Here is a 25075-nt window from a genome sequence, read left to right on the forward strand (position 1 = left end):
CATCCAGGACAAATGAGCAAATAATACATAGAGCGGAGACAGGCCCAGTTGTGCACTGTACAAATTTATAAGTTAGTTAAGGTCTTGTTTTTACATAGCCAACTTTGTTGAAGTGCAGAAAAGTTTGACTTTGTTGAATTCCTGTATTTCTGTGGTTTAGACTAAAATGTATTAGGTAAGTTTTTTGAATTGTGGATTCTAATCTCAAAGATCATTCATAAACATTTCAGACTTGAAATGTCCAAAACTTAATTTAGTGTATGTCAAACCAATCTCATTTTCATATTGTATTTTCTTTGACCACCCCTTCCTTTTCCGCATGTAGAAAACCTCATCATTTTAGATGCTTTTCTTTTGCTTTCATCTTTTCACCAGATCTTGATTTTCCTATAAGATCCTGGCAAATCAATTGAGGTGTTTTAGTTAGGGTTTTGTTACTACAAAGTCTCTTATTTTCTCAAGAAGATAGGCCTCAAGAAAAGCATGAATCAGAGTAGAGCCTTCTCATATGTAAACAGAACTAGACAACTATCTGTTCTGGAATCAGTTTATACTCTTTGCCTGTCTTGGCTTTGTGTTCATCTCTACTGCATTGCCCTCCTCTTTTTCAATCATTTTAGCTTTAGCCTCAGCTCGTAACCCCTTCATTACCTTAGTACTGCATACCTGAAATTCCAGGAAGAAAATGTGACTCAGCTAAAAAGTATCTTTGTTGGCAAAACTTTTCATGCTAGACATTGGCTGGCCAGTTGATTTCTGGCTGTCCCTAAGCCAAGTGTAGCAGTCATGCAATTCAAAATGTGACCACAAATTGACATTAGGGTCTGTCCTTAAGGTTTGTGTTTTAATTTTTAAAAATTTGATCTTAGTGGTCTAATATTGCTATTAACTACTTTGGAAATGTATTTTGAAACCAGTTTTCCCCACTGCATAGCTGGGATTCTCAATATCTCTTACATATACTATTGTATTCTCTTCTGCCTCCCTAATCCCCAGATGACTACTTCCAGGTCATATTAACATTGCTCTGAAATTGTTTTCCAGTAAAAATCTAATTTTGTCTTTCCAATTGACTTCACATATAAAGACCAAATTCTGGAGTCAGACATAGAAGGATCTTCATAATTTGGCCTAATTTTCTAATCTTTTCCTGTTGTTCCCTTCCATATATTTATGCTCTTGCCCTGTAGTAATTATATTATTATTATTATCATTATTATTATTATTATCATTATTAATATTTAATTATATTTGTTTTAATTTGTTTTATTCAACATAACTGAAAAGGAGAATTGTTGAATAAATGATAAATATTTATCATGGAATAGTGCAATGCGTTGTTAATTTGCCCAAGTGACAGAAATACAATTTAAATTTGTATAAACAAAAAAGGGACTTAATTTGCGCATGTATCTAAGAAGATCAATAGTATGGCCCTGGATTCATTCCCCCGCAGTACACACAGGTGTGCACACAGACACACACACACACAAATGTGTTCATGTTGCTTATCTCAGGAGTGACTGTGCTTGGAGAGGGTAGGGGACCAATTATAATGTTTCTGTTACATGTCTCTATATTCTTGGACTTATTGCTAGGAGCATTTATTATTTTTGTAAGAATAATTTAAACTGTAAAACCTAAAAGTTAGAATGGAATATTATGGTATTTGGCAATTTCTTTTTTTTGGGGTGGGGTGGGGATTGTACTGGGAATTGAACTCAGGGTTGCTTGGCACCTGAGCTGCATCTCCAGCCCTATTTTGTATTTTATTTAGAGACAGGGTCTCACTGAGTTGCTTAGCACCTCACTTTTGTTGAGGCTGGCTTTGAACTTGGAATCCTCCTGCCTCGGCCTCCCAGCTGCTGGGATTACAGGCATGGGCCACGGAGCAAATTGCTTTTTGATGATATTAATAATGATAATAGTTAACATTTACTGAGTGGTATCTTTGCATTAGGCAAACTGTGCATGCTTTATAATTTATCATTTTGTTCTCACAATAACCTTCTGAGGTAGTGTTATTAACAGTAATTGACGTGTATAAACTAAAACCCAAATCAGCTATCAGAATAATCAAAACAAACTGATCCCTACACACCACCCTGGGCCGAGGAGCAAAGCCTAATCTATGTATTCAATAGTCACCTCCCATGATTCATTTATAGTCAGTTTGTTATTGAAGCTTGCTTGGGAACACTGCTGGGTCATGTATTTAAACCCTGGTAGCACAGCTAGTAAGAAGCAGAATTGGGTTCTAAATCCAAGCCAAAACTCATGACAATTGCACTGTTAATAATATGGCTATTACTGTTTTATGCTGTTTTGGGGGTTCAGTTAACCGTTGTAGATGGACATGAAACTCTAACTATATTTCTATGGGGAAAATGAGTTCTGGATTCTAAGCATCTGATTTACAAATGGCCTTCTGAAACATAAGACGAATGTTTACTCAAAATAAGATAATCTTCGGTTCAATTCCCAGCACCTCAAAAAAAAAAAAAAAAAAACAAAATAAGATAATCTTAAAATTGGATCAACAGTTTTATGCATTAGCAGAATTAGCATCTTTTTTACTGGATGATATATTACTGTTACACATTCACAAAATAATGGTGTTGTTTTGTAAAGGACTGTTTTTCTTTTTATCAGATTAGCACTTTTTGATCTATTTAATAAAAAAATAAGGCAATACATATAACAACTACCCCCATACCACATCCTCTATGTTCCCCAACCCCCTTTGGTTAAATACCACCTATATAGTTTTTTTCTCTTATAAGTTTAATATAAACATCTGAGTTTCAATTGAATTTTGCAAACATTTAAAAGATAAATGTGATATTTTGCTTCTTTTGGCATTTAATAAGGTAGTGCATACTTTTATAAGGAAGGAAACTATCATATTAAGGTAATGTTTAAACTTACACAGTTAAAATCTGCAAACAACCAAATCATAACACAGTTAAAATCTGCAAACAACCAAATCATAAGGATAGTGATGATTTCTTAAGTTGAAATAAGAAACCAAGGTAAAAATGTAGGCCATTCAAGTTCACTTCAGCCTGAATGCACACAAAATAGCAAAAATACTATATAGGAAAGAAAGTGAATGTTGAACATTACATCGAGTATTGTGCTACCATTTGTCGCAGTCTTTGTAATAAGAGTTCTAACTGTCTTTGGGGTCATTGCTGATTTCATATTTGTTTTGGAATCTGGGATCATCTTGGAACTCTGAGTCGTCTTGGGATTCTTGATATCCGGGCTTATCCCAGGATTGAGACTTTTCATAGGATTCTGCTTGGTCCCAGCACTTAGGTTTGTCTTGGGATTTGGGCTCTTCCTGGAATACAGGCTCGTATTGTTATTTGAGACTGCCCTAGAATCTGAGGTCGTTGATGTTGAAACTGTTCCCATGATGTGAACAAACATGAGGAGCAGGCTGATGATGAGTGCCTTGAACATCATTTTTCTCTGCTTTAAAATAATTACATAAATTTAATCTACATCTTAGACAACAAATAGACAAGCATATATCCTTGACATTCATGTTATATCATTGTGCTTTTACATCATTAGTGAACAAATGAAAAACTTTCCTTCCCATCATCTGCTGACTTAAGGCCTATTTTCTGTCTAAGGTCACCACTTAAGGCAGTGAGACTAAAGAATCTGAGACTAAAGAAAGCTTAATTTGGTTTTTCGTTTTTAATAAAAGGGAAAATAAATTAAACACTAGATACTGGTATAAGTATGGGGACTTCCTTCAGATCAATATATAGAGTAAGTTTGGGGAAAGGATGATAGACAATTTTGGAGAGTAAAATAGCAAAATAAATAATGAAACAAATGTTGACTTTTTTTTTTTTTTTTTCTTTTTCTTTAGACTTCTCTTGGCTTTTATTCCAACAACTTAAGGTTTAAGCTTAGGTCACAAATTAGGGTATTATTTCTAAATGTTTATACCAAACAGTAAAGGAGGATTTCCCCAGTGCTGAGATGTCTTTCATTTTTTCCCTCTAAAACAAAAGTAGTTTCTGGAGAATTTCATAGTTTTTTTTTTTTTTTTTTGGTACTGGGGATCGAACCCAAGGCCTTGTGCTTGCAAGGCAAGCACTCTACCAACTGAGCTATCTTCCCAGCCCCTCATAGCTTTTTAAGACAGAAGAAAACTTAGACTTGATCAAAATCAATCCCTTTGTTAAACAAATGGGCTCTCACCAGGGAAATAACTTGCTCGAGGATGCTGGTCTGAAAATGACCAGAGCTAGAACTTGAGTCTTAGTCCAGTGGTTTTTAATAGATGTGGACTACAAAGACATAGTAGATTGTATACCAAAAGTTTAATGCAAACCATTTTTAAAATAAGGATAGTTTTCTTTTATCCTGTATTTAAATCTAATGGCTTGCCACATCTGAGATAATACAACTAGCCCATTCTGGACATGATTATTATAAAAATTTTTAAAGTTAAAGTTCAAACTTCATTTTAGAAATCTAATATATACTAAAAGTTACATTTGCCTCTAACATGTAATTGAGAAAAATGTCAAATTAATATTACCTTTTGATTTTTTTTTTTGTTTTCGAATGTTGAGAATTCAGCCTTTCTCTAGTGTCCTGGAGAATATGATTCTTGTGGGGATTTCTAACTCACTACATGCTATTTAAATATAATTAGCAAGGAAGTCACGTGTTTGAAACTTGACCTACCATTTGCTCTTTGGAAGTGTCCAACTAAGAATTTTCCAAACAACTACTGTAAATAGGTGGACTTTGCAGAGATTAAGGAATTCAAATAAAGTTTTTGTAAAATCTGTTCATTTATTTAAAGAATCTAGTGCATACCACGTTGTTACTCCTCTTATCTCTGTATGTACATTAATGAATTTCTTCACTGGATTGACTCTAAATAGATGAATGTATTATTTTATAGGTTTTAAGTAGCATGATTTAAAAAATCAAGTAAGTATGTTAAAGATAGATGTCTATTTTTTTTTTTTTTTTTCCTGTTAGGCGTCTGGGTGTATATTTATAGGGTAGTCATGAATGTTTTGAAGTTTAAAAAAATAATTTAGGAATACTGCATTCTGGGAATTTAATTTTGGTAAATAAAGTACTTTTAAGAAAAGAAGTTAAACTGTATTCCTATGAAAATTGCATGTGAAAGTGATACTTTCACATGATTTTTTTAAAGTTTTGTGTGTGTTTATATTAAACCACCTACCTTGAAGACGTTAAGGAAATTCTTTAAAGGAATTTTGTGTTTTGGTCAGTTCTTTTCCTTGATAACAGCATACAAGGAAGTTGGTTGTATTGTGCTAATGTTTTCATCATACTGTTCAACACTTTTTAAGTGTTGCAGGGCTGCGAACAATGGTGTTGGCATACAAGGAAATTGCTATATAAATGGAGAAGTACAAGTCAATACATGTTCCTCACTTGTTTTACTTTGCTGTAAAGTTTTTTTTCTTGTCAATGAATAGAACACATGCCCGCTAAACCTTAATTTATATGGTACATGTAATAAGCTCACTTAACTGAAGGTTAATGTGGTCAGACCTAAGAAGTAAACAAAAGAAGCCTCTTGGTAACCAGAGTAAATATTATAAATCAGAGTTCTAAGATAATGCACAGGAGTTTGGTACCATGCTCTCTCCACTTACTTGCTCATTCTTGCTTTTGGGACATACATAGTTAATAGTAATATTTTGGCCCTGAGCTGACTGTCAGCCAATGGCTTATTTTTTCTGATTCTGATCTTTTGAATACTAAATTTATGCAGTGCTTTATTATGCTTCGAATACCTCATATTCACTTTATGTACAGTTCAGTATTTTCTCCTTCCTGCTCTTAGACCCAGATGTGTTCTTCTCATAATCTCTTAATCACATCATCACCTAACCAAATAACTCTCCAGCCTTGGATTTCTCATTATCTTCTCATTCTTATTGATCTTAAGCTTCCTGGACATTTTGATGATGAATAAGTAACATTTCAAATTCTGAACTTTGCAGTACTCAGATACTCCCAAACAAAAATCATTTGCCATTGTTCAGGCCTTTAAAGACTTCCATTTTACATCTTTGTGCAGCCTCCCTCATTCTCCCAAAGTACTTTCCTTCCATGTTCAAAATTGTAACTCAAGGGTGAATTCCTGTGTCTGTTCTCTGATGTCAGTACCTTTTATGTGAGCTTTTGCTAATTCTACACTTCAGAATCAGTCATTTTAGGGCTTTATGCTTAGGTCACTAGCTCAACTTGTCCTTCAGCTTGTGCAGGATAGAAATCACACACAGATAACAGTGTTAGAAAGAATCATTTATTGCACTGATTAGTATAGCATTGTGGCTTACCTCCGAGGCAGGGTAGCCAGGCAGCAAAGTAACCACTCATAGAGAAGCAATGAAGTCAAAGGGATCAGAAATTTGTATATTTATATATGCTTACTTATATGAATGTGCATATTTAGGTATTTATAAATATATAAATTTATAGATAATATATAAATTACATATTTATGTGACAATATTCATGATCATATTGTAGTCTTAGCACTCCTGTGCAATTTTGCACATAGTGTAAAATATGTTCAAAATTGTGTTCCATTCTTCCGCCTCCTATTTTTTAATGTGGAAATGCATTTAAGTGAGGGCCCAGGATACTTTTCATTCAGGGGGTTGTGGTCAGACATGCTTGTATCAGTTTTGATGTTTTCTTGTTGTTTGTCTTGGAACAGTAGATATAACTGGGGAGGCCTTTTATTTTTACCATTTATCTTAAGCATAAAGCATGCAGTGCCTTTTCTTCTGTCTCCAACTTAAACTTTAACTCTATATTCTTGTCCCTACCATTTACCTTAAAGATAGAATATGTAGTGCCTTTCTGTTAACTGTCACCAACTTTTAGTCTGCTTCAAACAGTCTCTCTTTTACTTAAAAAAAGGTATTTTAAATTGTTCTTTCACTATATTCTGGCTTTCTTGTCAGGCACCACCTTTTATTTTTTGTATTACTCTACCTTCTAGCATAGTTAATGCTTATAAAGATCAGGATACAATAAACAGTGGAGTCTGATGAAAAACTTCTAATTTCTTCTTGTCTGAGGATTGATATAATTAATGATGTCTACAGTAATAAAAGACATTTCGTCATTTGTGGTTTTCCTTGCATCATGAGCATAAATTTGCAAGCTATAGACCTAAGTTTAAAATTCTGTCTCTACTTCTGTCTCCTATTTTGTGGATAACATACACATTCATAATCCCTTATCTGCAATTCTGGAATTCCAAATCCTCTGAAAACCTAAAGTTGTGTCAAAAAAAAAAGTGTGGCACCAAAATTTATTTGGAACATTTTACTTGCATTGATGTGAGGGTTTTTGTTCCTTATTCCTATAATCTTTGTTGTACATAGTGTTGATATTAATGTTCTCTGCAGAAACATTAGGTTGATCTTTGAGATGCTGTTCCAGTTTTCATTGGAATCATTATACTGCATAATAAGGCATATTTGGACTTATCCTTCTGGGCACATCACTGTACTCCTAGCATCCTTGTAGTTAGGTAGTATTTGTGACTGAGTTCTGGTCAGTAAAATGTAGGTTCCAGTGATGTATATCACTTCAAGCCTGGTGTTTAACCTCACACCAATCCTCCATTCTTGCTTTCTTCTATTAATGTCTGTTAGAAGCACAAGATTCAGTGGAAGGCATCTCTAGGACCCTATAAGAAAGTAGAACTACCAGATGATATGATATAGGTGAAAAATAAACTTTTATTGTCTTATCCACTGATATTTTGGGGTTATTAGTGACAGAAATTAGTATGTGATAACTAATATAACTAAGTGCTGAATATCGTGCCTTTTCCTTTCTAAATCCACTCTGTTTTCCATCTCTGTACCCTGAGAGACTGGCCTCTGTAGAGAACATTATTGGGCTCCTCTCTTCCCTGCATTCCAGTTGGCCAGTAGGGAACATAAGCAAGGTATTGGAGGGAAGAAAGAAAAGTTGAGGTATGTATTCTCTTGGCTCCCTTTCTGCAGGGTCCTGTGAGCTACTTGGATCTTTCTGTGAAAATTGTGGGGTTTGTTGGGTAATCCTTTCTGTGTTTTCATTCTGATAATTGATTTCTTCTTACCTCTACTTCAGGTATAGTTTCTCACTATCTTTTCTAGTTTTCTTAAACCCTGCCTTCTTTATACATATTTTCGTATGTCCCAATTTGAATGTGCCACCTAATTCCTACTAAAATTCTAACTACTTTTAAGCCTTCCTAAATCTGAACAGTTCTAAATACAGAAATACAATTTGCTCCAAGGGGTTCTTTCAAATGAGGGATTGTAGATCCATATGAAGTTTGTAGATTTATTGTTTTAATTATAATATTTCTATGGCATGTATTAGACTTTTAATGTTTTGAAATGAATTTATGTATGTTCCTATATTTTTTCTAAAGGCAGTTCAAGTTTCAGGATTAAAAATTTTATCATACTACAAATGGGTTTTTACCTATATTTAAAATTAGAACATTCAAAGCATTATAGTATTATATAGCACTGAAAAGTGACTTTGAGTGTAGACATAGTGAAAAATGACTTTATTTTAAAAGGATACATTCCTTCTGTTTCCTTCTCTTGGATAATGTTATTCCCATCTCCCCTGAGTTTTAAATAGAAGCCTTATCTGTCTTTGCTTTTACCTCCTCTTAATGTATACATCTGATAGTTCATTAAGTCTTGTTAATTTGCTTCAGAAATTTTATATTCTTTACCTTTATACTACAGACTCAGTAGTAGTAGTAGTAGTAGTAGTTAAATTTAATATATATATATAAAATATATATTTAATATATATATATTAAATAGTAGTTTTATATATATATATATACACACCTTTATTTTATTTATTTTTTTAATGTGGTGTTAATGATGGAACCTGGTGCCTCACACGTGCTAGGCAAGTGGTCAATCATGAGCTACAACCCCAGCCCCCCAGACTCAGTAGTTTTATCCATGAGTAAGGTGGAATTGATAAACGTTTTTGTATAGGACCAGATAGTAAATGTGAGAACCATTTTTGGCTTGCAGAAGAGTGCTAATGGACTTTACTTTGCTGACCTCTGGCCTAGGCTGTTGTCTTATCCCCTCTGTCTTTCACACTTTTTACAGAATGATCTGTCTATAATATGATCTTGTCACTTTCAGGTAGATCTTTAATGTACTCTAGTTATGGTTTATATTTAAGGCATTTATATACCACTTTTGGGATTTTTGCCATTTATTCATATCCACCTATGCTATTACTTTCTCAAAGATTTTATTGACTATTTTCTTTAAAGGAAAATTTGTATTGTAAATGGAAATTATATTGATTACCATAACTAGAACGCCAGTAAACAAAAAATATCAGTAAAATGAAATGTATAACTAACAAATGCCTCGCCTCTCCCCCGTCCCCAATACTGGGGATTGAACCTCAGGCGCTTAAACCACTGAGTCACATCCCCCATTTTTATATTTACAGATAGGGTTTCGCTGAGTTGGCTTAGGGCCTCACTAAGTTGCTGAGACTGACTTTGAAGTCATGATCCTCCTATCTCAGCCTCCTGAACTGCTAGGATTCCAGGTGTGTGCCACCACACCCTGACCCAGCCCTTTAAAAAAAAAACAGGATCTTGCGAAGTTACTTTGGGCTTCACTGAATTGCTGAGGTTGGTCACAAACTCATGATCCTCCTGCCCCAGCTTCCTGAGCTGCTGAAAATCAGGTATGTGCCACCATGCCTGGCATATGCCTATTTCTTATACCACCCAATCATATACGTACCTTACTTCAAAAAACCTGTGGTGTGGCTGGGTGTAGTGGTGTGCACCTGTAATCCCAGTGACTTGGGAGGCTGAGGAAGGAAGATTACAAGTTCGAGGCCATCCTTAGCAACTTAGAGAGATGGTGTCTCATAAAAACTTAAAAGACCTGGAGATGGAGCTCAGTGGTAGAGTGCCCCTGGGCTCAGTCACCAGTACCAAAAATACAAAAACAAAAAACAAAACTCTTGTTTGTAAGATAAACCTTTTGTTCCTTAGCATCTCATACAAGTCTCAGTACTGCTCACCTCACTTGCAAGATTACTCAGGAATGCAAAAGATTAAAGTCATTTTGGTAAGAGGCTAGATACTGGCCTTACATTCTGAAAGTCTGATGGTGCTGATCCCAAGTAAATGTGTTGGAGCTTGTGGACTGTTCTCGAGGCAAGTACATTGATGATATGCTGCAGAGGGTATCATGAGAGCAGTTATTAAGAAGACTCTAGGGCCTGGCAAAGCCACAAAACCAGGCCACTATTATTGATAGAAAAAAATCTTAAAAACCATTTGTTTCAATTGGTCACTTAAATTGAATAATAGAAGATGAGTTAACCATCATAGTGCATAGGAACATCTGTTAGAGGGATGCTCCAGACTTGATACCATATGCCCCACCTTATGCACTAGCTGTGTTGACCATCTTACCATTGCCCTCCTCTGCCCTGCCTGGCATCCTGCCTTGCCTTCTCCAATTCCTACTTCTTTTTTTTTTTTTTTTTTTTTTTCTTAATACAGAGGATTGAACCTAGGACTGCTTTACTACTGAGCTAAGTCCCCAGCCCTTTTTTGTTTTTATGTTTTAGAGAAAGGGTCTTGCTAAGTTGCTTAGGACCTCACTATGTTGCTGAGGCTGGATTTGAACTTGTGATCCTCCTGCCTCAGCCTCCTAAACCACTGGGATTATAGGGGTGAACCACTGCACCTGACTCAACTTCTACTTTGGTTTCAGGATCTGACTCCCTCTCCTCTAGACAAGTTTTTTTTTTTTTTAAGTCTTACTTAAGACATAATTCACAAATCATAAAATTCACCCTTTTAACATGTATAGGGTAGTGATTTTTTTAACATTTCAGAGTTGTGTATTCATTACCACTGTCTAATTTTAAACATTTTTATTACTCCCAAAATAAACCCTATAATCATTGGCAATTATTCCCCTTTCATCTCCTTCCCCCACTACTTGGTTACTGTTAATCTGCTTTCTGTGGATTACATGTTCAGACATTTCATATAAATGGGATCACACAGTGTGTGCTGTTTTGTGACTTGCTTCTTTTACTTTACATAATGTTTACAATGTTCATCTATCATGTATTAGAACTTCATTTCTTTTCATAGCTTAATAATATTCCACTGCATGGGTTTACTATATTTTATTTGTCCATTCATCTGTCACTGGGAATTACTTCCCTTTTTTTTTTTTTTTTGGGGGCTATTATGAATAGTGTGCTCCTATAAATATTTGTGTATTAGTTTCTGTGTGAACCTATGGTTTCAGTTGTTTTAGATGTATCTAAGAGGGGAATTTCTGGGACATATGGTAATTCAAAGTTTTACCTTAGAGGAACAGTCACACTGTTTTCCTGTCTATATTTTCACAATGGCAGTGTAAAAGTTTCTCCACATCCTTACCCAATACTGGCTAATTAGATCTGTGTAGACGAATTTTGATAAATCCCTCCTCTACTATTCTCTACTAAAACCAGGGCAAGTCTTTTTGTTTTTTGATACCACAGATTGAACCCAGGGGTGCTTAACTATTAAGTCACATCCCCAACCCTTTTTATTTTTATTTTGAGACAGGGTCTCACTAAATTGCTAAGTCTGGCTTTGAACTTGAGATCCTCCTGCCTCAGCCTCCTAAGCAGCTAGGATTACAGGTGCGCACCACCATGCCCAGGCTAGCAGGTTTTATTATTAAGTAGTAAATAACATGACTACTTTCAAATACAATTTTTGTTTGCACAGTGGGCTTTTTTTAAACTCCTAGGTCTTGCATGCCTTTATGGGGAAAAACAGAAAATCTAGCAGAATATGTGGTATTTTATGCAATATTTAATAAATGAACCTAGGTTTTAATTATTGTATTTGTAATCATTGATAGGATTAGAAATTAATTACCAGTTTTAATTATATACACACATGATTGTAGTTTGAATAAAGAATACTTGATTTGATACCAGTGATTAGAATTGAGCCAAAAGATTTTTTGAGTAGCTTTGTTTTCTGTGATTCTTGGTTCATAAAAGTACAGTAGCTTTGGGTGTTAGTGAAACAAGGGTTTGCTTTGTTAAGATGATTTAGTGTTTGTTACATACTGAAGAATCTGGAGTTATGACTGGAAATATACAAAAAAGATGATTAGTGATTGCAGTCCCATGTATTACTCGATAAAAACAAATTTTTTTTGAACCAACTATGGTTCACCTTTTTCAGGTACGTATGCAGTCCTTGAAAGAAAACAATCCTGAGAGATATGTACAAGGTTTGATTATTTTAAACAATTTGGAAAAGTTCTAAAATAAGCATGTAAGAATAAATACATCCAAATGAATGTTATTCCCTACAGAATAGTCATAGGTGGAGGCAATATATTTACTTCAAACCATGCTGCCTTTTAGTACATCATTTTACCTTTTTTTTTTTTTTTTTTTTTTTTTTTTTTTTTTTTTTGCGGTGCTGGGACTCAGGGCCTTGTGCTTGCAAGGCAAGCACTCTACCAACTAAGCTATATCCCCAGCCCAGTATATCATTTTAGAGAAGTAAAGTTTTAGAAGTGCTGTCAAAGTCGAAGCACATTGTTTTAGAATGTGGTAGGGAAATCTTCAAACTTGAAAGCTTTTTTGGTAAACAAAATACCAAGTTTAGTCAAGTTTAGTAATACTGTTTTTTGTTGTTGTAGTTGTTTTGTTTTTCATTTGGAAGGTTTTTGTTTTTGTTTGGTTTGATTTAGTTTAGTTCTATGCAGTACTGTAGGGGATTGCCAGGACTCTCTACTACTGAGCTACATCCCCAGCCTTTTTAAATTTTGAAACAGGGTCTTGCTAAATTGTTGAAGGTGGCTTCATACTTGTTATCCTCCTGCCTCAGCCTCCATAGTTGCTGGGATTACAGGCATGCACCACCATGCCCAGCTTAAAATGAGGGATTTTTTTGGTGTAAATTACAAATTGGTCTTTAGTGGCATTTGAAAAGGGCCCCAAAATATTTTCAGTAATGCCAGTGTCATTGGAATAAACGTATGAATACTCACCATAACTGCTTTGATGAACTATAAAGAAATTTAGGTGTATTGTTCTTATTTATGTTCAAAGTTAAAGTCAGTTTACAGTCATCTGATAGTTAATATATGAATATAGGTATTTTCCTAGTTTCAAATGACTCTTACTGATTTAACTTAATTTTTTGTTTTGTAGTACTGGGAATTGAACCCAAGGCTCACACATATTAGAGAAGCACTCGAGCATTGAGTCCCATCCCCAGCCCGTCTTTGATTAGTTTGGATATATCTTACCAAAACTTGGGCTTTCAAAATGTCTCTCTTAAGTTAATAGTGAATGACCTGCAGCTTTCTTATAGAACTTAAAGTCAGAATAAAAGACTCATAGTATTTCATGAAAGTATGTCATGAAAGCAAGAGGGATTTGATGTGATCATTGTAGCAAAGCCATACCATGTTGAGATATCCAATAAAATAGATGAAATTGTTTTTAAACAGTTATTTGCTTTCTTTGCTTATTTGTCATTGGTATGAGGAAATATAACTGAATAACTAAAGTCTAAGTAATACAGCTGGTAGATGCCTGTGGTTACGTGCCAGATACTCTTAGTCCTATATAATATCTCAGGTGTGATAATGGTCACTAAGGCTTTGGTTGGCAGTTGAGGGATTTTCCAGTGGTTATTGTTATATGGCATCCTTTTTTCCCTTACTGATGTGCCCCTCCCCACGCACATTTTCTTGATGAAAAGTCACTAAATCTTAGTTTATTTGCTGTCGAGGCAAGTATTTAACAGACATTTAAACGTCCTCAGTGCCAGAGTTCAGTTCAGTTTGTTTAAACTGTGACTATGGGCAACAAAATAATACAAAGTGGAAAAGCTAAGTTTCCTGATATGAGTATTTCATCAGATTAATTGATCCTTGACCTTGTAATATCCATGCAAAATATTGAGATATCTTATTTTTTATTGCTAAATCATATTTACCATGGAATAAATAAAAAACAGATCCTGTAAATGAAAAGCCCTGGTTCATTCATTTTTGTTCCTAATCTTGTTAATTATTCAAGAATCTCTTATACAGAGAACAATAGTAATTATTAAAATGCTTCTATAGCAATAGTAAAATGAATCTGTCATTAGTACCCTATGTACATACATAACTATATAACTGGTGTGGTACTACATTGTGAACAACCAGAAAAATAAGAAATTACACTCCATTTATGTATGATGTGTCAAAATGCATTGTACTATCATGTATAACTAATTAGAACAAATTAAAAAAAGAAAATTAAAAAATGTTTATGTAGCACCTACAGAGTGTTTACTATATATGATTTAATCTATTACTTAAAACACCCTGTGGTACATTTTTTAATAGTAATTATTTTACCAAAAGGTACAATCCCTTGTCCAAGAATTTAACATGGAATATGGGTGACAAAACTTTTTATCATGCTGTTTCTATTAAACCATAATGCTCTTTAAATATGTTTAGAATTATTTTGATCAGATAAGAACCAAGCAATATGTATGTTTAATTTTCGTACTTCAAGCTTATCAATAACTTTGAGTAAATTCAGAATCTCAGACCAGGAATTCTAGGTATGGATAAATGGATATATCTCACTGAGCTCTTAAATATATTGAATGGACTGGGAGCTGTTGAATCAAAATGCACTTCACAGAAGAAGATGTACAAGTAATCACCAGATATATGAAAAAATGTTCAACATCCCTAGTAATAAGGGAAATGCAAATCAAAACTACCCTAAGATTTCATCTCACCCCAATTAGAATGGCGATTATCAAGAATACAAGCAACAATAGGTGTTGGCGAGGATGTGGTGAAAAAGGAACACTCATACATTGCTGGTGGGGTTGCAAATTAGTGCAACCACTCTGGAAAGCAGTGTGGAGATTCCTCAGAAAGCTTGGAATGGAAACACCATTTGACCCAGCTATCCCACTCCTTGGCCTATACCCAAAGGACTTAAAAGCAGCATACTACAGAGATACAGCCACATCAATGTTCATTGCTGCTCAATTCACCATAGCCAGATTGTGGAACCAACCTAGATGTCCTTCGGTTGATGAATGGATAAAGAAACTGTGGCATATTTATACAATGGAATATTACTCCGCAATGAAGAATGATAAAATTATGGCATTTGTAGGCAAATGGTCGAAATTGGAGAATATCATGCTAAGTGAGATAAGCCAATCTCAAAAAACTAAAGGACGAATGATCTCGCTGATAAGCGGATGAGGACATATAATGGGGGGTGGGACGGGCTAGCATTAGGTTTAGGGTTAGGTTTAGAGTTAGGCTAAGGAGAGCAGTAAGAATGAAGGAAAGAAGGACTGTGTAGAGGGAAAAGAGGGGTGGGAGGGGTGGGAGGGGTGGGGGGGAGGGGAAAAATATAATAAACATCATTACCCTATGTAAACGTAAAAAAAAAAAAATAAATAAATAAAAAAAAGGTTAAAAGAATTTACAACTTAAGTTTGACACTATGAAAGATACACATTAAAATATTTAAAGAATATATGGAGTAAAAACAAAAACTAGCAAAGCAGAAACAACACTAGAAGAATACTCAAAGAAGAATCAGTTCAAGTTAAAAACTAGAAATAAACCAAAATGTCAGGAAATTAGAAAACATATTTCAATAAAATGGCATGTTTTAAAGTTGAGCTTCTTAAAGACCTCACTTTGCATCACAGTTTTCAAAGTGTGAAACAAACTAACCTGCTTAACACATTAAAGTAATATGTTTTTACTTTCCTGACTGACTTCCCTTGAACAGTTTACCATACTGAATTGTTCACAATTATCAGAATTAATAATCATTACTTATTAATTCTCTGAGATTGTTGCTAGCATAACTTGCAACTGCTAAATTCTTATTGGACAAATAGTAACCTAACCAAATCCCTCCTTTTTTTATTTGATCTCTCTATTCTTAGGACTTTGATGCTAAAATTGACTTAAATTACGCTATAAGACATCTTTGATTTATGTTTATTCTTTCTGTATTTTTATCTGTAAGTTCAGATAAAGCTGGTCAAAAAAAGAAACTTGGGAAGATGTGATAGATAAGCTAAAATTAAAAAGATGACTAGGGTTACTTGGGTAAGAGGAAGGAAAGGAATATAGCATGTAGGACATGCAGCATTTCAGAAAGCCTGATGACAAGACAGAGCGTGGTGAATAGATAGACAGAGTTTTGCTTTTTTGAACTATGGAATGTGAGGGAACTGGAAAAATTTAAAATTGTATCATAAAAGGAAGCTGCAGTTGACCATGTATAGTTAAATTAAGCTGATACAGTATGTGTGTGCTTTGAAGAATTTTGATTGTGCCTCTGTATTTCTAATTTTTTTTAGTGACTCTTTGTATTTCTCATCTTTAAACTTCATGATAAACTCTAGTTTCTTGACCATACCTACCTGTTTACACTTCATCTGAACTCTTATTTTTCTTGTGTCCTACTCAACCTAGATCCCTTGGACAGATACTCCAACAGTTAATTTTCTTAGATCCCTTCCATTTTTCAAGGACAAGGCAGGTAATAAGACATACTTGATATACTCTGTTCACGTTTTGGTATATATATTTTTTCTTTTTCCACATTTTTTATTGGTGCATTTTAGTTGAACATAATGATGGGATTTGTTGTTACATATTTGTACATGCACACAATATAACAATATAATTTGGCCAATATCACTCTTCAATACTTTACCCTTACCTCCCTGGTTTTATTTCTTCTTGTTTTCTTTTTTCTTTTCCCCACTCCCATTGAATCTAGGTGTGCTCTACCCCAAAGATTCAAAATTGGAAAATAGTTCAATTTAATGCCCATTTGATTTATTTATTTTGGTTCTGGGGATTTAACCCAGGGGTACTTTTCCCCACTGAGTTATGTCCCTAGCCTTTTCCATTTTTTCTTTTGGGTAAGGATCTCACAAACGCTGAGGCTGACCTTGAATTGTGATCCTCCTGTCTTAGCCTCCTGAGTCACTGGGACTACAGACATGCACTACCACACCTGGATCCTTTTATTTTCTGATTTTTAGGCAAGATTTCACTAGGTTGCTGAGGCTTAAGTTGCTGAGCTTGCCATCTTCCTCCCTCTGCTGCCTGAGTAACTGGAATTCCAGGCATGTAGGACTGTGCCTGGCTTCTTTTGTTGTTTTCATAGAATTCTATAGCTTGCGTGTTTATAGCCTATAATTTTTGCTTGTCTTTCTAATATTTGCATTTTCCACATTTCAAAACTTTTAAACGTTTTTAAGAATTTTTTTTTTAGTTATCAATGTATTTTTTATTTTATTTATTTGTATGTTGTACTGAGTATCGAACCTAGGGCCTCACACATGCCAGACAAGTCCTCTACCACTCCAACCCCACATTTCAAACCTGAAAAAAACTTATTGGTCACATAGTATTTTGGTTAGAGTGTTGACATTTACTTAATCAGTTTCCTGATGGTGAATATATAATGTTTCCATTTTCCTTGCTGTTAGAAACAAATGTTGTTAGACTAGAGAAATAACTCATCTCTAGTAGTGGAGTTCCTGACTAGCATGTGCAAGACCATGGGTTCAGTCTCTGGCACTAAGAGAGAGTGCCAGTTCAAGCAAACAAGCAGTGATTTACCTAGAATTTGGGGTTCGGATTAAATGACAAATTGCTGTCAAAAGAACTGTGCTAGTATGTGAATGTGGCCATTTCACTCTACCTTCCCTAGTTTGGGGTTTTATTACTTTAAAAAATTGCTTGCTATTTTAAAGTAATAAATGGCATTGTATTTTTATTGTTTCTCAGTTTATGTGGTTGGTCATATTCCCATAATATTTATTGACTACCAGGCTCTCTATCTTGCAAACATCCTATTTGTGTCCTTTTGCCCATTTATCCATCAGAAATCTTAATATTCTTACCAATTATATAAACTCCTCATTAACAATCTCCTTTATGGCATTCTATTTGAATATTTTTTATCAGATTTGTTAAATCATAAATTTGAAAGGTTTTGCTGATTTGTGAATTTTTTTCTAATTAAAGACAAAAAAGTCTTCCACCCAGAGATTTATAAATGTTTTTAAATTCTGATTTTATGATTTCCTTGTTAATATTATCTTTTATAGTTCAATATGTTTGTGTATCACATGAATTGAGCATTAAATTGTACTATTTTGCAATTTTTGTCAGCAGTTATTTATTGACACTTTTCTTTTCCTTTTTATTTCTGATTTTGTTCTTTCTAAATTTAACCAGTTTGAGAACTAGGCACAGAGCTAATTTACTGGTGTTTTAAAACTAATAAGAAAAACTTTGTCATATATTGAGTTCTTATGTGTACTATGTTCTAATTGTGTTATCATTTCTGTATTGTGTTTTTGTTTTTGTTTTTGGTGGTACAGGAGATCAAGCCTAGGGTATTGTGCAAGCAAGCACTGAGCTACTGCCCCAAACCCTTCCTATTTTTATGTTACTATCTATGTCTTAATCATGGTAGTTGATACATAATTTTCCTCTTAGGAAAGGCTAAGATATTTCTACTCTTCCATTTTCTGTTCTTACTTATGTATTTTTCCAAATGACCTTAAATATTTCATGTCCAAAAATATCGTAATTGAGAATTTTGATTTAATCCATAGATTATGTTGGAAATAATTGCAGCTTTACAATATTCAGTCAAGATGTGTCTTCTGTATTTAGCCTTGGTTATGTTCCAGGTACCAACTTAATATTTGTTCGAGTTGAAAGAATGAATGGAGAGCTGGGTGCAGTGGCTTATGCCTGCAATCCCAGAGATTTGGGAGGCTGAGGCATGAGGAGATTTTGAGTCCCAGCCCTGCCTCAGCAATTTAGAGAGGCCCTGTGTCTAAAAAGGGCTGGGGTTGTGGATCAATGGTAAATATCCCCTGGGTTCAATCCCTAGTAAAAAAGAGAGAGAAAATGAATGGATGAATGAATGGAGAACCTCAGTTTACTGTCTTAATCTAGTCTGGGTATATGCCTAGTAATGTTCATCAATAATTTACTCTTCATAATATAGCTGAGATTTGTAGTTGCTTGTCCTCCTTAGGTGTGGGAGGGTTTCATGATGCTCTTGTTCTGTGCTACTTATACCAAAATGGATATTTACGTGTAATAAGGGCCATATAACTAAGAACATATAACTAATAACTAATCTTATTTTAACATAATATAACTAATATCACCTTATTTTCTGCATTTGAAAACAAAAACAAAAACAAACAAAAACCTTACTCTTCACCAGCATAATATTGGCTGGTGATTTACAATACATGGTTTCATTCCTTATCTAGTTTTTAAAATACATTTTATAAGGAATGACTATAAAACGTTTTAGGTTGACTGACATTTTTACATTTTTAGTGTTATTTAAAGGAATTTGCTATTGCTTCATAGCATTGTTATGAAAAATTATTGAAAAGCACATATGGGTGGGCCAAGATACTGTGTAGTCTTTTGTGAATGATGTTATTTAATACTGAGGAAAAAACCCACTATGTTATGTTAGCCCATTTCATAGATGAGGAAACTGACTTAGAGCAGTAACTTTTTAGTTGTATAGCTGGAAGTGGCAGAGGCAAGTTACTTATGAAACAGAACCAAACCTCAGGGATAGAGGAGTGGAGATAGATATATATTTATATATAACAGTTCAACTTATCAGGGGGGTTATGTTCCAGGAAACTCTGTGTAAGTTGAAAATATCACAAACCCAAAGTGCATTTAGTAGATTTAACTTACCGAACTTCATAACTTAGCCTAATGTTAAATGTGAGTGGAATCCTTGCATTCACTTACAATTGGACAGAATCATCTAACACAAAACCCCTTTTATAATAAAGTTTTGAATACCTCATGTAATTTATTGAATACTATACTGAATGTGAAAAACAGAATGGTTGTACGTGTACATTATAACACCATCGTAAAGTTGAAAAATCTTGAACAATCATAAGACATCATATATATTGACATATATATACATATATTTATATGTCTCATGAACTTGAGGCATAGATACTGAGAACTAATGAATTTTGAAATGTTTACGGAGTCCAGTAAAATAGTATGTAATGGCAAAATAATGAGCCCCCTCATTAATGACCAGTGTCTAATTTTCTTAGAGGAAAGTATTATCTAGTTTAAGACTGGGTAATACTTCTCCCTAAAGTCATAGAGTCTGAATAGTTGACATATACGGTACTTAATATATTTACTAAGTTTTTCCTCTACATTTTCTGCATATACCAGTAGGATTGACATAATCCGTAGGTAATCCTGATCCTGTAGTCCATAATTTTACCTCCTACTACCTTTTCCCATAGGAATTCTAAGACAACATTGAATCCTTGGCACCCTCAGAATAAAGGGCAGTAACTTCTAAGAAACCCACTTCCTGTGGAATATAGTGTATGTTTTTTTTTCGTTTTGTTTTTGTTTTGCGGTGCTGGGGATTAAACCCAGGGCCTTGTGCTTTCGAGGCAAGCACTCTACCAACTGAGCTATATCCCCAACCCCTTAGTGTATGTTTTTTTAAAATATTTTTTTAGTTGTCAGTGGATCTTTTATTTTATTTTTTTATTTATATGTGGTGCTGACTATCGAACCCAGGGCCTCACACATGCCAGCCAAGTGCTCTGCCATTGAGCCACAACTCCAGCCCCAGTGTATGTATTTTTTTAAAGAGGACACAAGTTGTGGTAGAGTAGGGACTAGATTCTGCCATGCATGGTGAAGATACTGTATCAGTGTTTGGAAGGGAGAAATGACCATGCCTGTTTGAAAAGGTAATATATTTTAACATTTTTTTTATTGTAAACAAATGGGATACATGTTGTTTCTCTGTTTGTACATGGAGTAAAGGCATACCATTTGTGTAATCATAAATTTACATAGGGTAATGTTGGTTGATTCATTCTGTTATTAAGGGGTTAGTTTTAGGGTTAGAGTTAGGGTTAGGGAGGGGGGCAAGAATGGGGGAAGGAAGGACTGTATTTTAACATTTTAAGGGACTTGTTTAACCCCTTTTCCTCATGGTGAGATTCCCTAATATGGTAAGCCAATTAAGGTGATATGGCAGATAAGGTTTCTCCTTGAAAAGGAAAGGAGAAAAAGAGAACATTAGAATGTTGTTACTTTTCTTTGTCTCTGAATAGAAGTGTTCTTAAACCAGGAAATTATACTATCTGAATTTTAAAACTTTCTTGGGAAGGAACATAAAAATTTCTTTATGTACTTTTATTCCATCTCTGGGGATGCTTGAAATTATAGATTGTTCCTTATGTTTCACAAATTAAATACCTCATTTGAGGCTTATTCATTTCAGTTATGCTGTGCTATCTTGCATTTTAATCTGTCCTTCTTTCAGGGCTTCTTTTGCTGATTCTTGTGTTTGTCACTAATTTATAAGGTAACTTACTTTTGTATTTATAAAAAATTCTCAATTTTTTCTAAATGGAGTTCCAGTACAGTTTGGAGTGTCAAATCTGTCCCATGCCCAGCCCTACTCCTCAGTCTGTGGCTTTATTGAGTTTATTACCTGATTATAGCACCAGATGAATTCCATCTCTTTTCCCTTCTTCCTCTTCTCCCTCCCTCCCTTGGAATGGTCCAATAGTAGTAGGATTTAATTTTGTAAATATTTGTAAGTTTTTTGTAAATGGTCTGTTAAATATGTACTAAAACTACTCCTTTACATGTCCTTAAACTAAAACTTTTCATTACATTGTGTTTTAATACTTAAATGCAAAAACACAGTTTAACTTTCCTTATTAAAATGCAAAGCCTAGTGTCTTCTACCCTTTTGAAGAGCTTTTGTTCATTATATAATCTGTAAAGTAGCCAAGAGTTCCTCAGAAGCAGGACATCATTTAGGTTTAAAACAATTATGGTTTGTGTCTAAAATAATGGTGTAGCCTAACTGTTCAAGGGGTGGGAGCCACAATTTTACTTTAGTAGAAGAATCCTTAATTCACCTTAAAGACTTTAACCAAGGTTCCCTAGAACAAAAATGATTAGGCCATTTTGATTCTACCAAGGTTTACATGACTAGAAAACCAAATGACACAGTTATGAGCATAGACCTTTTATTTTTTTCCCAGATGTTTGACAGTGTAAATATACATAAAATACATATTAAAGTTTAGATGCTTTATATTTAGTGCAATAAATCGAAGCCTTAAAAAGAAAATGTCTCATTTAAAAAAAAAAATTCATTAGTTTTACTTAAGACAGAAAAGTAGCAGCAAGTACCAAGACATTGTGCACTTCTTTTATTTAAGACAAGTTACTCATTTACATCAGAGTCAGAAATGTAAGACTGGCTTTCTTGAATACTTAACATAGCTTGAATCACTGGTTATGTAGGGGCATATTTTCCCAACTGTACATCAGGGAGGAGTGCTTTCATTAGTTTAAGAAAATGCAGACCCTCAGCCAGCCAGCATGACCATAGCATTGAGCATTAAGAGAAATGAAGCATTTACTTCCCAAGCACTTGCCACAGAAGGTAAGCGAGTCTTTACATTCGCAGTTGTTTCTTCCCTCCGTAAGTTAAGGGTTGTGCTTTGTTGAGGCATTTCAGAAAAATTTTTTGGCATGCCACTAGTGATACTTAGGGTCATAGGTGTTGGGGATGATTTTGTTGAACTAGTGAGGCTTGTGTTTGTAACCATTCCATCTTGGAGATGAATAGTTAGAGTTGCAGCTGCTGCTTCATGTGAATTGATGGTTTCTGTAGATGTATCTTCTGGATAGGGCACCAGAGCCTTATCAGTGCTAGTAAAGGTGGTGTCATTGCTTAATGTGACACCAAACGTTGTTTCCTTTGTTCGATATTGTTTGGGTATTTTGGTCACTTTGGGTTGAGTTACCATACTCAGAGAGTTAATGGTGTCCACTGTCTGCATCCCACTTACAGTGAATAAACTTGAGGTAAATCCAGAAGGTGTGGGATATATGTTATGTTCCTTCAAAGATGATATCTGGTTAGAACAAGGAGTCCCTATCACATGGGCTTTTGTTTCCATCATCCACGTAAGTAAGTAAGTAATGTTTTGTTTGTGGTCACATGACCACCTGTTATTGTGAAGGGTTATCTCTTGCAACTGCAAGAGTTGATCAAAAGATTGATCTGGAATGAATGTGAACTTATTGTTGTGCAGGTAAAGATGTGTGAGATTTGTCAGGTTTATTAATGTTCCTGGAAGGATTTGTGTCAAGGAATTATTAGACAGGTCCACAGTGTGTAGTTTGGAGGGCATGTTGGTTGGAACTGTCCAAAGTTTGTTACTGCTGAGGTTGAGAACCTCAAGACTTCTTAGTGTATTTTTAATGAGGACAACCTTTTCCAGCATATTCTTAGAAACATCCAGATATTTAAGGTTCCACTGATAAGCAGTATCAGATTTGTCAAGAAGTTTAATATTGTTGTTAGCAGCAGACATGTTCCAGAGAGACCGAGGTAACTGAGCAGGCAGGCTTTCAAGCCTGTTGTTTGAAATGTCCAGGGTCCTCAGATTGGTATATTGGGTTAACTGGTTATGCAGATCAGTAAAGAGGTTATAAGACAGGTTTAAGTGTATAATATTCTCTTGGAGTCCAGATGGTAATGTAGTCAAGTTTCTGCCTGAACAGTCCACATGCCTGTGTCTCTCTGTACATATACATTGAAGAGGACAAATGCATAAAATACCAGGTGTGAGAAACAGGAGGATGAACAGGCAGGGAGACATTTTCAATATCTGATATTCCATCAAAGCCTGGAAACAAACAGATACACCCTTCTTTTAATATGCAAATACAATTTAAGCATCTGCATGGGTCAGTTAGCATTAGGCAAAATTTTCAATAAACCTCCTTGTTGCTGAGTCTTTTTATAATTGTTCCAGTGATTAAACTAACAAAGCTGCCCTTCATTTATAGTCCAAATGCCTAATCCTTCAATTGGGGCTATGTTGGTTGCAAGAGAGACTCCCCCCACCACCACCACACACACACACACAAACACACACACACACACACACACACTCTCTCTCTCTCTCTCTCTCTCTCTCTCTCTCTCTCTCTCCCTCTCCCCTGCATTTTCTCCTTTATTTTCTCTTTTACCATATTTTTTTCATATTAATCTTCTCAAAATCTTACTATGATAAAACAGCATTCTCTGCAAATAGAGTTGAAGTCTTAAGCTATTACTGTTTTTGGTAATATGCTTTCTTACTCAGATGGGAAAAAATGGCTGTCGTGTCTGGGATTTTTGGTTGTTTTTAAATCTCTGCAGTAATGTAAGACTCTGTGTGTGTATGTAGGATGAGATTTTATTTAGATATGAAAACAATTCTTTGAAATTTTATTCTTTTTGGGATAAAAATATCCTTGTAAAAACATTTTAAGGCACTTGAAAAATCCAGACCAACACCATACCTCACGTTTTATAAAGTGTTTTTTCCCCCCTGTATATTTCAATACCAATTCTACCGGCAAAACATGTATATTTACAAAGTGAATGCATATTAAAAAGAAAACCCTCAACTGATACTGCAGCAAATCCTGGTGCATGCTCTTGCTATTGAATATATATTCAATCCTAACATTGACTTTTTCTTAAAAAAATAAAAAGGGAAAAAATTCCGAAGTCCATCTCTTACTGATTTAAATGACAGCTTACCATAGTGTCGTCTTCAACATCAGCATCTCGTTTTCTCCCGGACACTTGAAGCTTAAAGGTCGTCTTGTTCTGGAGAGTCGGAACTGTTTCTGACTGTGGGCTGTGCTTGCCTGCTCAGCTGCATTGTGTTGCTGTGAGCTGAAGCTCTGCAACCACCTGATCAGTACCACATAGGAGGACTGCAGAGCTGTCATTGGTGCTGACTCAAATTTATTGCAAGAGGTGCACACACAACAAAATGGACAATTTTTTAAAAAAATTTACA

General features: G+C 34.8%; 2 protein-coding genes across 7 annotated transcripts in view; one reads left to right on the plus strand and one right to left on the minus strand.

Annotated features, from left to right (window-relative positions):
- Nf1 (neurofibromin 1) overlaps positions 1-25075 on the plus strand; it is a 249968-nt gene that overhangs the window by 149335 nt on the left and 75558 nt on the right. The gene's annotated exons all lie outside the window — the stretch shown is intronic.
- Positions 22203-24990, minus strand: Omg (oligodendrocyte myelin glycoprotein). The gene is made up of 2 exons (XM_047544277.1): positions 24811-24990; positions 22203-23905 (listed from the first exon to the last, which is right to left on the minus strand). The coding sequence occupies exons 1-2, from the start codon at positions 24811-24813 to the stop codon at positions 22577-22579; spliced, it is 1332 nt and encodes a 443-aa protein (XP_047400233.1). The 5' UTR covers positions 24814-24990; the 3' UTR covers positions 22203-22576.

The sequence above is a fragment of the Sciurus carolinensis genome, chromosome 3 (genome assembly GCF_902686445.1).
Source record: "Sciurus carolinensis chromosome 3, mSciCar1.2, whole genome shotgun sequence".
NCBI classification, from domain to species: Eukaryota; Metazoa; Chordata; class Mammalia; order Rodentia; family Sciuridae; genus Sciurus; species Sciurus carolinensis.